This window comes from Amphiura filiformis, chromosome 14, assembly GCF_039555335.1.
Source record: "Amphiura filiformis chromosome 14, Afil_fr2py, whole genome shotgun sequence".
Classification (NCBI taxonomy): domain Eukaryota; kingdom Metazoa; phylum Echinodermata; class Ophiuroidea; order Amphilepidida; family Amphiuridae; genus Amphiura; species Amphiura filiformis.
In genome coordinates, this window is record NC_092641.1 from 16241515 (window position 1) to 16261000 (window position 19486).

At 37.1% G+C, this 19486-nt stretch overlaps 1 protein-coding gene across 1 annotated transcript; it reads right to left on the reverse strand.

The window, feature by feature from the left end:
• Positions 1-9474: 9474 nt before the first annotated feature.
• Positions 9475-10062, reverse strand: LOC140169232 (uncharacterized). The gene has a single exon (XM_072192489.1). It carries the CDS (start codon positions 10060-10062, stop codon positions 9475-9477), a length of 588 nt encoding a protein of 195 aa, XP_072048590.1.
• Between the last annotated feature and the right edge of the window lie 9424 nt (positions 10063-19486).

Sequence of the window (19486 nt, forward strand, 5' to 3'; positions counted from 1 at the left end):
CACCGTGATGTCACTTACACACATGCATTATCTATAGCCAGTGTCTAAAAGTTCCTCACAGAATTGTGATCAAAGGTCATTAAGGGTCACTTCTGGTAAAAGTCTGACAAATTTTAAAAAATATTCAAAAATCACTGTCCTTATAAATTACATAAGAGAGAGTCGCCATTAGCACACGTGGATTGCTAATAGCTAGGGTCTTTAGGATGCCTACAGTTTTGGGGTCAAAGGTCATTAAGGGGTTACTTCCGGTCAAAAATCAAAATTATCAAAAAAGTTTAAAAAAATTTTTTATCTCAAAATGTAAATAGACCAGAGTAATATAATCATCATACATGAATCAATGTTACTGGATGTATGCATGGTATTTTTAGCTTTGGGGTCAAAGGTCATTAAGGGGTCACTTCTTGTTTTAGTTAAATCATTTTAAGAATTTTTATCTCGACAACAAAAACAAAGTAGAATTTTTAAATTAAAATTGGAACAATGCATTTTGTCGGTGTATGAGGTTTTTTTTTCATTGAGGTCAAAGGTCATTAAGGGGTCAAAAAGTCAATCATAAATTAAAAATAAAAAATAAAATCCATGTAAAAGTTCTGATTAAGCTGAAATTCACTGCAGGAATATTCCTTATGACATCCTAAGCACTATGTAATATTTTGCGGGGTCAAAGGTAATTAAGGATCACTTCCGGTTCTCACAGATTCATTTGTCACTGCTGGTTGGCAGGCATGCTCGCGTGTCGCAGGCGAACGCAATCAGATCTCGTTCTTCTTTCTTCTGCCGACCACTACATTTGCTCTAGCACTTACATGCTTACACCGATTTTGACCTAACTTGGTCACAACCATCATTGACCATGCCCCTACATGTCATATGAAACTCGTGGGGTCAAAGGTCACGCAGGGGTCATAGGGGAGTAAAAAACGTGATTTCAACTCAAAATGCTTCTTCTCTCACAGATTACGTAGGACAGTGACACCACTTGCACACATGCATTGTTATTATCCAGTGTCTATGGGGTCCTCACAGATTGGGGGTTAAAGGTCAAAAGGGGTCCACCGGTATAGAACGAAAAACCATCAAAATTTTTAAAAAAAAAAAAAAAACATAGGACAGTAACGGTATGTGCACACATAAATTGTAGTTACCCTGTGTATATGTGGTATTTTTTTATTTAGGGTCAAAGGTCATTAAGGGCCACTTCCGGTATAAAACGAAATACCTTTTTAAAATGCTTCTTCTCCCACAATTTACGTAGGACAGTGACACCACTTGCACACATGCATTGTTATTATCCAGTGTCTATGGGGTCCTCACAGATTTGGGGGGTCAAAGGTCATTAAGGGGTCACTTCTGGTATAAAACGAAAAAAACCTTCAAAATTTCTTATTTGCTAAGAAAAAACATAGGACAGTAACGGATATATGTTCACACATGAATTGTGGTTATCCAATTCATATTTTGGTATTTTTTATTTCGGGTCAAAGGTCATTAAGGGGTCACTTCTGGCCTGAGCAGAAAAACCTTCAAAATGCCCCTTCTGCCCCAAATAACATAGCAAAGTGATGCCACATGCACCCATGCATTGACATTAGCCAATGTCTATAGGGTTTCATATATTTTGGGGTCAAAGGTCATTGGGGGTTACAACATTGGCTGTGTTCGTGGTCTTAGACCACAGCTAAGTCTAGTTCTTCTTCTTTCTTCTTTCTGCCGACCACTATATTTGCTCTAGCACTTACATGCTTACACCGATTTTGACCTACCTTTGTCACAACCATCATTGACCATTCCCTCACATGTCATATGAAACTCTGTGGGGTCAAAGGTCACGCAGGGGTCATAATAAAAACGTGATTTCAACTCAAAATGCTTCTTCTCTCACAGATTACGTAGGACAGTGATACCACTTGCACACATGCATTGTTATTATCTTGTGTCTATGGGGTCCTGACACGGTTACCACCAAGATCTACGCTCTGGTCCTACGTCGTCGATCACCTGATCTCACCTACCAATTCTGCGTAGCCCACAAATTACGTAGGACAGTGACACCACTTGCACACATGCATTGTTATCACCCAGTGTCTATGGGTCCTCACAGATTTGGGGTCAAAGGTCATTAGGGGTAACAACACGGCTGTGATCGTGGGTTAGACCACAGCTAAGTCTAGTTCATGTTGCTTTTCACATGCAGACGTGTTACAGTGACTATGAAGGTTGCTGTGTCATCTTTGATAATTATGGAAGAGAAAACTCAATCAAAGATATAATCAGACGTCGCAAGTTAGGAGTCCAATCATCAGCGAGAGCCTACATTGTTGCTGACACAACTACCATCCATGACTCAAAGCTATTTTGGCTAACAATGAAACTAAGGACTCCTCACAATCTACCTGGCAAACAAAGTTTTGCAGCTGAAGATTCCAGTAGTCACTGTAACACGTCTTCATGTGAAAAGCAACCTGAATGGTGTTCAGACACTCTAATCATGCTACATGCAGCAGAGATATCTGAAGCTTGAATGAATGTCCATATCATGACCCAAGATACAGATGTTATGGTCCTTGCTCTTGGAAGACTCACGGTTATTTGTCTTCAGACAACCATGCTTATATGGGAACAGGTGACAACAGAAGGAAAATCTTGCTGAAACCAATACATATCCGTCTTGGGGCATCAAAAGCAGCAGCGCTTCCGGGATTTCATTGTTTAACAGGATGCGACACATATGAATATATCAGAGGTATAGGCAAGAAGACTTCCTTCAAAGCCTTCACTGAAGCAACACCTGAAGAACTGAGTCAACTTTGTGATGCAGAAATGCCTTCTCAAAGTGTTGTTTCAGGCTGTGAGAGGTTTTTGTGTAGGCTCATGGGCACAAAAAATGACCTACAGGCCAACACAGCTGAAAAACTGAGATGAAAACGCTTCAAGAGCCAACCAGGGGGGGGGGGGGAGATTGATCAAATTCCTCCAACTTCTCCAACACATTCTGCGGGCGCATAAGCAAGCATATGTTTGGAGTCAAGACCTTGTGGTAAATCCTAATATACTCGTTCAAGCTAGGATGTTTGAGTGATGCCGATAACACTCCAGTACCTATCCTGTCAGACATTGCAATAGCTCCTGAGTCTGTTGTCGAGCTTGTTAGGTGCGGATGTGGAATAAGCAAATGGTCCAGAAGATGTTCCTGAAGACGACACAATCTGACTTGTACATAAGCATGTGCCTGTGGAGCAGATGAAGAGTGTACCAATACAGTTGTGCACCAAACTGAGGAACTTGAAAATACGGATAACATAGATGATGACAACTAGGCATTTAAATACCTCAAGCACCTATGTTTCAGATGGACATTTTATTTTTGAAAAGACCATACATACAATACATAAAAATATTTTGTATAGCCCCCCTCACGAAAACTAGTGATATAGTATATGTATTTTGTTTTCACTAGCAGTTTGTGCAAATTTATTACACAATTTGTTGCCGTTCTTTCTTTATGGACATTTTCATTTTAAAGGGCGCCATAGCCTCATTTTAGGCCGTGTTTGGCACTTAAATGCTCATAAAAAAGAACAGCAACAAATCGTGTCATAAAATTTGCACAAAATGCTACTTGAGCAAGTACAAATATATTTAAATACTTTTGGTGAGTGTCCTATACCTTGGTGGTTATGATACAAAGGTGCAAGGTCAGCTCTATAATAAATGTCAAAAGTTGAATTACAATATTGAAATTTCAACTTTATTTTCTGCATTTCATTGCATAAATGCTGAAAAATTAATCATAGCCAATTTCAAAATTTGGCGGCCATTTTGAAAGGTGAAATGCACCTATATTCTCCTTAAATAATGTTGTGGCACTACTTTAAGATGTTTAGAATCATTTTATCCATATCTGACAGAAATGAGATACATGTATTTTACTCTCATACTACTGCCATATTTTAATAAAAGGAGGCCATTTTCGATCTAGAGGCCATCTTGGATTGGAGAAAATGGACCAAATTAAGCTTTTAGTTCTCAGTTTATTCTCAGAAACATAATTAGTGAAAATAATCAGCAGAAAGGGAAAGAAATCAATGTCATTATAGCTGGCAGACCATTTTAGACAAATTGGCGGCCATTTTGGATTGGGCAGCCATCTTGGATTCTAGAAAATGATCCTAATTATGTTCTTAGTGGATTTTGACAATCAAAAGTATAAATAATCATTAAGAAAAATATGACTTTGTGCGCTTTCGGCAAAAATACGGCTTAAAAAAGACAAAATACAGTTTGAAATTCAAATTGGCCGCCGAAGACACATTAAAAAAATGGAACCAACTCAGGTCTTGTTACCTAGGGTATAAGGCCAAAAAAACATGGTTCCACTAGTCCAGCAAATTTTGCACTGACTTATGATAATTCTACGTAACACCATGTACTTTTCATGTCAACAACATCTGTAGGAATGCCTCTTATGCCATTCATAGGATCGGAAGTTACGCCGTTACTCGATGCAGCAAATACAGAACAGCTTGTTCACGCTTTCATAACTTCTAGATTAGACAACAGTATCCTTATGGTCTTCCGGACAAAGATCTAAATAAGCTTCAAAGAATACAGAATGCTGCGGCAAGACTCATTACACTCAGCAAAAAACGGGACCACATTGCACCTGTCATGTTCAGTTGCACTGGCTGCCAATCCGTCAGAGGATCACTTTCAAACTGTTGCTTCTGACGTACAAAGCATTGAACGAGCAGTCTCCAGCTTAAATCTCTGAACTTGTCCATTCATATCACCCCAAGACTTTGCGATCAGCTTCTCAGTATCTCCTCCAGGAATCCGCGTGGAAAACAAAAACGTATGGCAGAAGCTTTTCACGCGTAGCGCCAGTACTGTGGAATTACACCCACCCTTGGTCTTCGATCTCCCCAGACTGTTTCTCAATTCAAATCTCGCCTCAAGACACATCTGTTCAGCCATGCCCACGACTCATAAACCTCTGCTTTCCTTGCGTGCAATTACGTGCTTTTTGACGTTTTGTATATTTGCTGACGGAATTTTACTCAGTTGCTTATATAATCTGCTTGTGTTCATACATTGTTCTTTGATTGCCTTTTCACTTATGTATTTTATCTGTTTATGGTAACTTTATATCATGTTCTTTTTACATGCTTTTTAATGATGTACTTTTAAGGTAGTGTAAGTTTTGTAGATTCTGTAGCATACTTTTTAAAGTATATTTTTAATCTTGTTCTGTAAAGCGCCTTGATGCCTTTGCTTTGGCGCTATATAAGTCTGGTTATTATTATTATTATTAAAAACCATATGAATAGATTGTACTCAAGTAATCACTAATATGTTTATTGCTCTTTTCTTTAAGTAAATCAATATTATAATCACCCAAGAGATCGCTGATCTTGTTCTCAGCTGAGCTGAGTTTGTTTAGAACATAGTCAAAATCAGAGTTAAAAAGTTCAATACAATTTCCTGATGTTAGTGGTCTATAAATTACTCCTACAATGATGTTCTTACTCTTTCCATTGTCAATTTCAATGAAGAATGATTCAAATGATGATTAATGAATTTCATTTAAAATCAAATCTGATCTTAAATTTGATATTATTACTCACATTCATATCTACACCGCCCTTGCGCGTACCTTCTCTCTCTGTTTTTATAAACAAATTGATAACCAGGAAGCTTATCAGTGGGTACATTTAACGTATGTTTTTAGTCACAGCAATTATTGAGGAACGATGTTTGCATACTTGCAGGAGAGATTTCGATTCATCAAAATGTTTGTTCATGCTATTGATGTTTAACTGGTACATCAAAGGACCATTATTAACCAAGTTGTTATTTACATTTGTGTTAAGGCTGTCAGATGTAAAGTACTTGCATACATTCTTCCAATATTTACCGCTGAGTGCACCAAATCCGCGTACTAGTTTAGTAGCTTACTTCTTTCGTAAGTACTCCTCAACTGCCTAGTATCTTACTAAACTAGTATTTTTGGGACTTGCTCTGAAGCGTAACTGGCGAGTAACTACTTATTTAGTATCTTCGTTAAAGGGGCACTTCGTGATCCACAGCCTCATCCCCCACTTTTCTCAAAAAAAGTTGAGATTTTTATATCACTGGAAACCTCTGGCTACATAATGTTTATGTACAAAATATTTCTTCCAGATTAATTCGTTTAGCAAAGATATCGTGAAATTTGAATTTCGTTCTGGTGCACCAGAACGAAATTACAACGTATTGTCTATGGAGCAGTGTAATACACATAATCATGCATAACTCGCAAACGCAAAATCGGAATCAACTGAAATTTTGGGAATATGCTTTTTTCGTGGATATGTACTGAAAAATGTCATAAAAAGAGGATGCTAGGATCACGAAATACTCCTTTAAGGTGGGGTATGAACGTTTGGACAGTATTTATTGTGGGACATTACAGCACATCAGACATATCGAATTGCATTCTGAATACGAAGAATTTCCTTCTGATATCAAATAATTTTGATTTTGAAATTCGCAATGTAATACACATTTTATGGCAAATGATTAAAAACTGATATTTTTGATATTTAACAGTACTCGAAGTAAACTTTATAAACCTGATGATTTATACTTAAAGTGTATGTAGTGGATGAAAAGCCGATGATCAATTGAAAATTTTGACCTTTCGTATTGAAGATATTGATTTTTTCCCCAAAACACCAAAAAATAGGTCTTTTGGGAAAAAAATCCATATCATCAATATGAAAGGTCAAAATTTTCAATTGATCTTCGGCTTTTCCTCCCAGCTACATACTCTTTAAGAATATATCATTAGATTTATATAATTTACTTCGAGGATTTATATATCAAAATGTGAAAAATATCAAATTTTAAAATTTGTCATAAAATTTGTATTATATCGTGAATTTCAAAAATGAAAATTATTTGATATCAGAAAGACATTCTTCGTATTCAGAATGCAATTCGATATGTCTGATGTGCTCTCATGTCCCACAAAAAATACTGTCGAAACGCTCAAAACGCTCATTCCAGATCCCTTAATGGAGCAGTTAATACCAATCAGCACCTTTAATATCACGTTTTTAACCATGCGGTCTTAAGTCGACAATTGTTATTAAATTTTAACAATAGGCAGTGTTATGTCACTAAATACCCCGGTACAAACAAAATACCATATAAGTGTATTTAGCGTAGTAGGCCTATAGGTAGGGATGACCAACACAACAGCCCACTCATTTGGACATCTTTTGTGTTTACCATGCAGCACTGAGCACACACAATTTCAATGGGGTTGTCCATGCAGAGACTGGACTGACCAATGGATCTAGGTTGAGTGCACACACAGTGAATCCAGTATTATTATCAGGCTGTTTGTCAGATAGGCAAAAACATGTTTTAAAAAAGTCCCAATATGCACCCCTAAATATCATTCAATATATCAATAACTTGGCCAATCAGCTGACAGGAAGTCCCCCTCTGGTAAAGCCGAGTTTATGCTTTCAACTACCCATAATTTTTTTTTTATTTTTAGCTAAAGTGAAATCTACAGGTTATTTGTATAAAAGAGTGATTTTACTGTAAATTTTCTCCAAATTCCAAGATATATTAGGTGAGTAAACTTTTTGTATACTATACTATATATATTTACCTAATTCCATGTGCAATTTCATAAAATTTCATTACTATTTAGGGGTGCATATTGGATGATGAAATTTAGATCCTCTTTAATCGGATTCAGAATTATGCAGTACCGTAGGCCTACATGCACAATATACTCTGCAATGACCATGGTAATATCTTAATATTGCACATGAAATTGGTTCAATATTATTATTATAATATACAAAACTTGACTCATCCAATATAACTTGGAATTTAGAGAAAATTTGCAGTAAAATCAAATTTTGATGCAGATATACTGTAGATTTCACTTCAGCTAGCGGTCATTAACAGTCACATAGTTCATATGTCTAACATTCCATTATATATGAGAAACTGAGCGCATGGATGAGTCTCATGTGTAAAAATGTATCACCAAATTTTGACAAATTGTTATTTCAGTAAACAAACATGTAATTAAGTTGATCTGTAGTGACGAATTTTATGCAAGGTTTCGAATTTTGCACTTTTTGGACTGATAATTTTCATTCATTAAAATCATTCATTAAAGGTTTATTACACAATTGTCATAGCAGTATAAAAACTGAAATGCAACAATTTTACAAAAGTACACACATATAAAATATTAAAATACATAAGTATAAATGCTAAAATACAATGTACATATAAATACAGCAAAAACATGAAGAAAAAAGCAAATTACATATTAAAACATCCACACATTCATTTTCACCCATTCATCCACATGTACACCCCCACACACACCCCTGCATCCCATATCCACTCATAAACTATCACTACCACAAGATCACACCCACTGACCTTACACACCACTTATTCAAAATCTTTCTCTACTCATGCACTAGTGACTACATACTCAAACTTCTTCTCGGCACACACATACTTTCATAAATGGATTACTTGACATACTAAGATCATATTAAATGAGAGAAACAGAAATTATATTGCACAAAATAATGTTTATAAAATTTGGTGGAGATGTGAGTGAAAATGCAAATAGCCTTGTAAAATAATTAAAAAGCTAAAAACTAGGAGTCTTTTTATTCCACATATTGGCCATGTACACCAGTGGGCTTTTCTGACAACGCAATGTTCTACACCTTGGTACCGACAATTGGTCAGAACTCTGCCATGAATGGTGCTCTTCTTTGGCGGTACCCAACTATGGAAACGATTTGAATTGAATCAGATTTGAAAAGCGAGTTGAAAAACTTCAAACATTGTTGCTCACGTCTCTCATACATGGTTGGCAACTTACAAAGCTCAAGTGCCTCATCATAGGTTGTATACTGCTTGCCAACAATGATCCTACATGCTCTCTTCTGGATTCGTTCCAAAGCGGCACTTTCGTCGATGGTCAGACCAGGGTGCCACACAGGGGCAGCATACTCAGCTAATGGGCGTACGAACCCAGAAAAGATAGTAATAAGATCATCTGTTGGCAAGTTGAAGCGTTTGAGAAGTTTAAGCATATACAGTCTACCATTTGCTTTTTTTAGCACTTCAGTGACATGGTTACCCCATTTCAGATCAGAACTTACATGGACACCAAGTATTTTTGCAGCTGAAACAGACTGAAGGGGAACATTAGCAATCATAAGTGGTTGGTCAACTGGGTTGTTTCTCAAGAATGACACTTTCATAGAAGCACACTTTAAAGGGTTAAGCTTCATGTGGTTTTGCACCGCCCAATCCTTGAATTTGTCAAGATGAGTCTGCATGTTAGATGCATCATTACGTGCTCTCGTCTCAACCAAAGTTAAATCATCGACATATTTCAATATCGTAATGGAATTGTCCATAGCGGCATCATTAACTACGGTGACAAAACCAAATGGGCCAATGCGTGCCTTGAGGCACACCACCTTTCAACTTAACCCAATCACTATTTTGACCACGGTACCTAATACTCTGTTCTCTACCATCAAGAAAACTGGCAATCCATGTCACTACTGAGGGACGTATACCAAGGGATATAAATTTATTGATGAGCACATTGTGGTTTCCTAAATCGAAAGCTTTGCTGAAATAAGTGATAACAACCGAGCTCAAGTGACCGGGTTTGTCAGAATTCATGATCAGAGTATCCATTAATTTCACCAGATAATGCGTGGTGGAAACACCTTTGCGGTTCCCGTATTGATTGGGATCTATAGATTTCTCTAAGTCCTCTAACAACCACTTTGCCATAAAACCCTCTGCAACTTTGGCAAAGTGGTCAGTTTTTGAGATTTGTTGCAGTTCAGCCCAAGTAGCCCGTTCCGTCTTCGCGATCGGGCCTTCTACGGCTCTTCCACTGGGGTGGTACTGAACCTTCAAAGTATGATTGATTGAGGATTTCGGCCAGGGGTTTACTAAGTTCATAGGAGAACTCTCTAATGAGCCTGGCAGAAATACCATCTGGACCACCGGCTTTTCCAATTTTTATTTTCTTCAGCATTTCATAAACCTCGTAGGCCTTGGATGCAAAATTCGAAACCTCGCACAAAAATCACATAACTTTATTACATGTTTTGTGACTTAAATAACAAGTTGTCAAAATTTGGTGATACATTTTTTGGTCAAATTTGTTCATAATTTTTCTTCCATGACTGCCATCTTTTTTGTACAAAGAAATATAGAACAAAAAGGCAATTTCACAAGACCAGATCTCCGAATGATTTCTTCTTGTGAGTATTTGTATAAATCATGTAATCCATTTCAAGGGTTACTGAAAAGGTGCTTTTTGAAAATACTGAATTTGAAACTGGAAATTATTCAATGTTGTGCCATTTTTCCTTGGTGTCCATAATCTGTCCAAACTGCCTATTCAAAACACGCATATAAAATTGGCCATACCTTCAGAACCATTTATCCTATTGAGGTCATTCAAAGACTGAAACTAGACTAAGCTGTGGTCTAAGACCACGAACACAGCCGTGTTGTGACCCCTTAATGACCTTTGACCCCAAAATATATGAAACCCCATAGACATTGGCTTATGTCAATGCATGTGTGCACACAGTATCACTCTGCCATGTTATTTGGGACAGAAGGGACATTTTGAATGTTTTGTCTTGCACCGGAAGTGACCCCTTAATGACCTTTGACCCAAAATAAAAAATACCACGTGTAAACTGGGTAACATCAATTCATGTGTCACTGTGCTATGTTTTTCTTAGCTGATACAATTTTTTGAAGGTATATGGTTTTATACCGGAAGTTCCCCATAATGACCTTTGACCTCAAATCTGTGTATGATTCATAGACACTGTGTAATAGCAATGCAAGTTGCATCACCGTCCTACGTAATTTGTGGGAGAAGTAGCATTTTGAAGCTATTTCGTTTTATACCGGAAGTGACCCCTTAATGACCTTTGACCTCAAACAAAAAATACCACATATACATTAGGTAAACATAATTCATGTGTGCACATACCGTCACTCTCCTATGTTTTTTTTAGCTAATAAAATTTTTTGAAGGAATTTGGTTTTTACCGGAAGTGGCCCTTAATTACCTTTGACCTTAAATCTGTGTATGATTTATAGACACTAGGTAATAACAATGCACGTGTGCAAGTAGCGTTAATGTCCTGCAAAATTTGTGGGAGAAGTAGCATGAGTTGTGACCTTTGACCCCAAAATCTACAAAAATCCCATAGGCATAGGCTTATGTCAATGCATGTGTGGACATAGTATCACTCTGCCATGTTATTTGTGACAGAAGGGACAATTTGAATGTTTTGCGTCATGGACCGGAAGTGACCCTTTAATGACCTCTGACCCCAAATAAAAAATACCACATATACATTAGGTAAACAAAATTCATGTGTGCACATATACCGTCACTCTCCTATGTTTTGCTTAGCTAAAACACATTTTTGAAGGAATTTGGTTTTATACCGGAAGTGACCCCTTAATGACCTTTGACCTTTGACCTCAAATCTGTGTATGATTTATAGACACTGGGTAATAGCAATGCATGTGTGCTAGTTGCGTCACCGTCTTTCGTAATATGTGGGAGAAGTAGCATTTTGAAGGTATATCGTTTCATACCGGAAGTGACCCCTTAATGACCTTTGACAAAAAAAAAAAAATATCACATATAGATTAGGTCAACATAATTCATGTGTGCACTTACCGTCACTCTCCTATGTTTTATTAGGTAATAATTTTTTCAAGGAATTTGGTTTTATACCGTCACTCTCCTATGTTTTTCTTAGCTAATACAATTTTTTGAAGGTATTTGGTTTTATACCGGAAGTGACCCCTTAATGACCTTTGACCTCAAATCTGTGTATGATTTATAGACACTGGTAATAACAATGCATGTGTGCAAGTAATATACATTAGGTTAACATAATTCATGCGTGCACATATCGTCACTCTCCTATGTTTTTCTTAGCTAATAAAATTTGTTGAAGGAATTTGGTTTTATACCGGAAGTGACCCCTTAATGACCTTTGGCCTCAAATCTGTGCATGATTTATTGACACTGGGTAATAACAATGCATGTGTGCAAGTGGCGTTTATTGTCCTGCGAAATTTGTGGGAGAAGTAGCATTTTGAGTTGAAAATAGTGGCAAATGGTGGTCATAGATCACAAATCTAGCTGGGGCGTGTTGGTGTTGTGGAGGTATCCTTGCAAAATGTTTCAAAATGTTCCCTGGTCATGAGGCTTGTTGTCACCAAATTTGAGTCCTGTACCCCTTACAGATGTCAAGATAATGCATTTCTAAAATTTGACCTCTGCATGACCTTTGATCTGACCCCTACAAAATGTTCCCCTGTTCATTAGATTGTACTGCATATTTCGGTTTAATCTTCACTAAGCGTGCTTATGGCTGAAAAGGTCACGGTGATTTTGCCGTGGACAAAACTGCACTATGCACGGTGTAAATCGCCCTTAAAATGACCTATTACATGGTAAACGCTTGATGATGACCCTCTTTAGTTATTGGCATGCAGATGTTTTACGCAAAAAACTGGAAAGATGAGTTTAAACAATCTGAATACCCTTCCCAATTACCCATTAGGTTTAAACTGTGTCGCAAAATCATCTTGAGGATTCAAGTACACATCCACGAGGGCACGTATTATATCCTATAAATGACACGCCTTTCATCACACAAAACTATAAACATGGTACATAAAATGCCTTGTGTATTGCCGAAAATCCGCACAATTGAAAACATTGTAAACATAACTGCTAGCGGTGCTTTGTGCAACGTGTGCATTATGAAGTGTAAGGGTTCATCAATGGTCATCTCCTTAATATGATGTCATGTCATTCAGGCGTGGAACGTGAATCAACGTTCACATGCATGATTTATATGTTTTAGCTGTGAAGAGCACAGTGAAGAGGCGGTGATAAGGAGTTCCGGGAAAGGAGTTAATCACCGTAACCTTCCGAGTCCAACTTGTGTAACCCGTAACATAATTCTTTTAAAAAGAAGACATTGAGCTAAAATTCTTACAATTTATACGGATCTTAGAATTAGTACTTGATGCAACATAAACGAGCGCTTTAATGAAAAAAGCTAGCAACAAAACGAAACGCCAATTATACATTATAGGTATTGATACTATCGAAAGAACCTTTGAAGAAGTATTTTGAAGGTATTCGGTCAGACATCGAAAGTGACCCTTAATGACCTATGACCTTTGACCCACCCGAAAAAAATAGCACGTGTACACTAGGTAACATCAATTCATGTGTGAATATACCGTCAGTGTGTTATGTTTATCTTGGCTGATAAAATTTTTGAAGGTATTTCGTTTTATACCGAAAGTGACCCCTTAATAACCTTTTGACCCCAAATAAAAAATACCACATATAGAGTGGGTAAACACAATTCACGTGTGAACATACCATCACTCTCCTATGTTTTTCTTAGCTTATAAATTGTTTTGAAGCAATTAGGTTTTATACCGGAAGTATCCCCTTAATGACCTTTGACCTCAAATCTGTGTATGATTTATAGACACTGGGTAATAACAATGCATGTGTGCAAGTGGCGTTACTGTCCTGCGAAATTTGTGGGAGAAGTAGCATTTTTAATTGAAATCATGTTTTTGACCACTGTGACCCCTACGTGACCTTTGACCCCACGAATTTCATGTGACATGTAGGGGTATGGTCAATGATGGTTGTGATCAAGTTGAGTCAAAATCGGTGCAAGCATGTGAGTGCTAGAGCAAATGTAAAGGTCGACAGAAAGTTGTCGTACGATACAAGACACAGCCGCGGCACGGCTGTGTAAAAAGCGCTCGATCTGATGGGAGCTACCACGTGTATGATTGTCGGCTGCTATGCTGTGCATACATGTCGAATTTGAAGGATATAATTCTTTTAATTGAAATGACCTCTAAATGACCTTTGATCCCAATTATATTTACACCACACAGACACTGGCTATAGCCAATATATATGCCCCTTAACGACCTTTTGACCTCAAATCCGTGTATGATTTATAGCCGCTGGGTAATAACAATGCATGTGTGCAAGTGGCGTTACTGTCCTGAGAAAGTTGGGGAGAAGTAGCATTTGAGTGGAAATCACATTTTTGACCCCTGTGACCCCTACGTGACCTTTGACCCCACATATTTCATATGACATGTAGGGACATAGTCAGTGATGATAGTGACCAAGTTAGGTCAAAATCGATGCATGTATGTAAATGCTAGAGCAAATGTAATGGTCGGCAGAAGAAGAAAGAAGAAGAACTAGACTTAGCTGTGGTCTAACCCACGAACACAGCCGTGTTGTGACCCCTAATGACCTTTGACCCCAAAATATATGAAAACGCCCATAGACATTGGCTAATGTCAATGCATGGGTGCACGTGGCACCACTTGGCTATGTTACTCGTGGCAGAAGGGGCATTTTGAATTTTTTCGTCTCAGACCGGAAGTGACCCCTTAATGACATTTGACCCCAAATAAAAAATACCACATATGAATTGGGTAACCACAATTCATGTGTAAACATACCGTGACTGTCCTATGTTTTTCTTATCAAATACAAAATTTTGAATATTTTCCTTTATACCGGAAGTGACCCCTTAATGACCTTTGACCTCAAACAAAAAAATACCACATATACATAAGGTAAACATAATTCATGTGTGCACATACCGTCACTCTACTATGTTTTTCTTAGCTTATAAAATTTGTTGAAGTAAAGTGGTTTTAGTCGGGAAGTGAACTCTTAATGACCTTTGACCTCAAATCTGTGTATGATACATAGACACTGGGTAATAGCAATGCATGTGTGCAAGTTGCGTCACGTTCCTATGGAATTTGTGGGAGAAGTAGCATTTTGAAGGTATTTCGTTTTATACCGGAAGTGAACCCTTAATGACCTTTGACCTCAAATCTGTGTATGATTTATAGACACTGGGTAATAACAATGCAAATGTGCAAGTGGCGTTACTGTCCTGCGAAATTTGTGGGAGAAGTAGCATTTTTAATTGAAATCATGTTTTTGACCACTGTGACCCCTACGTGACCTTTGACCCCACGAATTTCATGTGACATATAGGGGCATGGTCAATGATGGTTGTGACCAAGTTGGGTCAAAATCGGTGCAAGCATGTGAGTGCTAGAGCAAATGTAAAGGTCGACAGAAAGTTTTCGTACGATACAAGACACAGCCGCGGAACAGCTGTGTAAAAAGCGCTCAATCTGATGGGAGCTACCACGTGTATGATTGTCGGCTGCTATGCTGTGCATACATGTCGAATTTGAAGGATATAATTCTTTTAATTGAAATGACCTCTAAATGACCTTTGATCCCAATTATATTTACACCACATAGACACTGGCTATAGCCAATATATGGTCGAATCCAACGAAAAGTGTACACGGCATGTTCAGGGCCATAACTTAAAAGTATTAATCAATTGGCATTCGTTTTTGTATTGTGTTTATTCGCCTTGATCATACGCTTCGCGCCATATATAATAAGACCCCCTTCTGTGAAAAACTTAGACACAGAGACCCCAAAACATGCTATTTTTACCCATTTTTTCAAAATATTTCTTAAAGTATTTTTAAAACATCTAAATCAGTTATGAAAAGAAGTCATTGGATTGAATCTAAATTGATTTCCTAAAAGGTGTGTATTCAAAGATTGCCTGTTCAATTTTTCACATATTTGTACATATTTATGAATTTTTTGTGATAATTTTTTGAGTGGTATTTTTTTACATTACCTACGAATACAATTTTTCATAGCACTAGATATATCTTTAAAAAATGGAAATCACTAATAAATGCGCAATTGATACAAGCTTTGATATGTCCAATACTGAAATGCATTGCATTCGGACATCTTTATTATTGTGTTTAGCTGCCAGAAATTCTAAATGGCACAAAGGTAGGTTTGGTAAAAAATATACATTACCTCCGAATACATGTTAAAAGCTGTGCCATTTCCACAAAGTGAGAGAATAGTAAACAATAGTTAAGCAATAGGTGCAGGGTAATACACTCTTTATTTCTACCAAGTTTCAATAACCTGCGTTTAAATATTTCTGAGATGTCAACAATAAAAGCAAGTATTCGTAGGTAAATTTCGGTAACCGAATGTTACCTACGAATACACTTTGACATCATGACAGTATTGTGAAACACCGCCATTCATGCCAATGCCCATATTGGTACATAACGAAGGCCTGTATGTTTGCTATCAAATCATATGTCAATGAAAGTTGCGAATTCACATACATGCCCATCATGCAAAACTGAATACGGCTTAATTGGTGAAAAATATGTACTGAAATAGACGACGGTCTGCTCATTTGAAAGAAAAATCAGATTCAAAGAAGATTAGAAGGGATAAATACTTGGATTTGTCAACTGTCATGTGTGCTTCATTTTAAATGTTTACCGACCTTCTGGTTTCTTAGTAATTTGTGTCCAAATTGATTTATTCGAAGGTAACTTTTGACGTTTTCGCTAAGGTTACCTACGAATACCATGGAAAAAACGACTGTTCTCATTGTCTCATGATCTAGACAACACATTGATGGACCCTGGTATAAAGCTAATTGTAGTTGCCCTCAAACGAAAGGCCACAAGACGTAACTGACTCCAAGATGGACTTCACAAGTCTGCAATAACGGTTTTAAGCGATTTGTGTGCAATTAAGCAAATTAAAGTCACTTTAGTGCCTTTGTTTCTTACTTCAATCCTCTTTCAACCGTTGTGAACCGACATTATTAATACATGATAGGGTCTAAAGTATCAATAAACGCACATAAAGAAAATAATACATTCAAAGTGCTTTATAAAATGAAGTTTTGATTGCGATATCCACCAAAAGTCTAATTCTTACCTACAAATACTGAAATGTTACTTACGAATACAGCATATAATACATGACATGTGTAATGAAGTGTCCCTACCAATGGAAATTAATTGTCAAAAACTTTAAGCGGTACCCCAGGACACTATTATTACCCATATACGGATTCATTCAACAATTATTTATTATGTAAAATTGCTGATTAACTACTTGTATATCAAAATGAAGTGGTCAAAATCTTGCTAAAAGCATCAAAAATTTTTGATCTAAGGTAATAGCATTTATTCATTTGGACGTACCATCTGAAAGGGATCTAAAACTACCATTTTATTAATTCATTACCATAATAGCAAAATTTAAACCTATAAACTCAATATAGATATTGTTAAATCGCTCATGTTACCTACGAATACCCAGGTTTCTTCACCTTTTCATTGTATAAAGCGTTAGGTGTATGCGTATAATTCCTAATATTCTTGAAAACATATATCATACTCGTTCTTATACAATGTGTAAATTGATTCATACTCATTTGATAAATAAAATACAGAAACTGACCTAAACTTCATTTTCAAAAATAAACTAGCATAAATTGACTAAGATCATATTGATCGCGTTATAAAAATAAAAACAAATATTTTCTGGTTGAGTTAGCATTTTCCTGACACCCTGTGGTCTACATTACACGAAAAAAAAGCGTTAATGGGAATATTCCATTTGTTTTAGGTTGATTAGTATTGCGATAGTGAAAGCATCCTAGTGGTATTCGTAGGTAACATTGGGTTTTATATCACATTTACTATCACACGTCCTGGATTTATTTTTCAAGATTAGTAATGGCACTTTTGGTTCCTATAAGGCCAATATGTCATCAATCAATGGGCAAAAGGAAAAAATTGTGGAGACATTTTTATTTCGGACTTTTATTTTTAGCCCGTGGACACTTTTGGTTGGATTCGACCATATATGCACCGGGCACAATATCCCTGCGCCGTGTAATTTGAGAAAAGAAGCATTTTGAAGGTATTCGGTCAGACATCGAAAGTGACCCTTAATGACCTTCGACCCACCCGAAAAAAATACCACGTGTACACTACGTAACATCAATTCATGTGTGAATATACCGTCAGTGTGTTATGTTTATCTTGGCTGATAAAATTTTTTGAAGGTATTTCGTTTTATACCGGAAGTGACCCCTTAATAATCTTTGACCCCAAATAAAAAAATACCACATATACATTGGGTAAACACAATTCACGTGTGAACATACCATCACTCTCTATGTTTTTCTTAGCTTATAAATTATTTTGAAGCAATTAGGTTTTATACGGAAGTGTCCCTTAATGACCTTTGACCTCAAATCTGTGTATGATTTATAGACACTGGGTAATAACAATGCATGTGTGCAAGTGGCGTTACTGTCCTGCGAAATTTGTGGGAGAAGTAGCATTTTAATTGAAATCATGTTTTTGACCACTGTGACCCTACGTGACCTTTGACCCCACGAATTTCATGTGACATGTAGGGGCATGGTCAATGATGGTTGTGACCAAGTTGGGTCAAAATCGGTGCAAGCATGTGAGTGCTAGAGCAAATGTAAAGGTCGACAGAAAGTTTTCGTACGATACAAGACACAGCCGCGGCACAGCTGTGTAAAAAGCGCTCGATCTGATGGGAGCTACCACGTGTATGATTGTCTATGCTATGACGTTAGTCACGGCTGTGTCTTTTTTCTTACAGGATCTTCTTCTTCTTCTTCTTTCTTCTGTCGACCTTTAAATATGCTCTAGCACTGACATGTGTGCACCGATTTTGACCTAACCTGGTCACAATCATCAATGACCATGCCCCTACATGTCACATGAAATTTGTTGGGTCAAAGGTCAAGTAGGGGTAACAAAAAAAAAAACGTGATTTCAACTAAAATGCTACTTCCCACAAATTTCTGTTGGACAGTAACGCCACTTGCACACATGCATTATTATTACCCAGTGTCTATAAATCATACACAGATTTGAGGTCAAAGGTCATTAAGGGGTCACTTCCGGTATAAAACCAAATTCCTTCAAGAAGAGTGTCTAGCTAGGAAAAACTGAGGAGAGCGACGGTATGTGCACACATGAATTGTGTCTATCCAATGTATATGTGGTATTTTTTTGTTTGGGGTCAAAGGTCATTAAGGGGTCACTTCCGGTATAAAACGAAATAGCTTCAAAACGCTACTTCTCCCAAAAATTACGTAGGACGGTGATGCAACTTGCGCACATGCATTGTTATTACACAGTGTCTATGAATAATACACAGATTTGAGGACAAAGGTCATTTAGGGGTCACTTCCGGTATGAAACCAAATTCCTTCCAAAAATTTTATTAGCTAAGAAAAACATGGGGAGTGACGGTATGTGCACACATGAATTATGTTTACCTAATGTATAATGTGATTTTTTTATTTGGGGTCAAAGGTCATTAAGGGATCACTTCCGGTCCAAGACAAAAAACAATTCAAAATGTCCCTTCTTTCTTTTTTAATGAGGC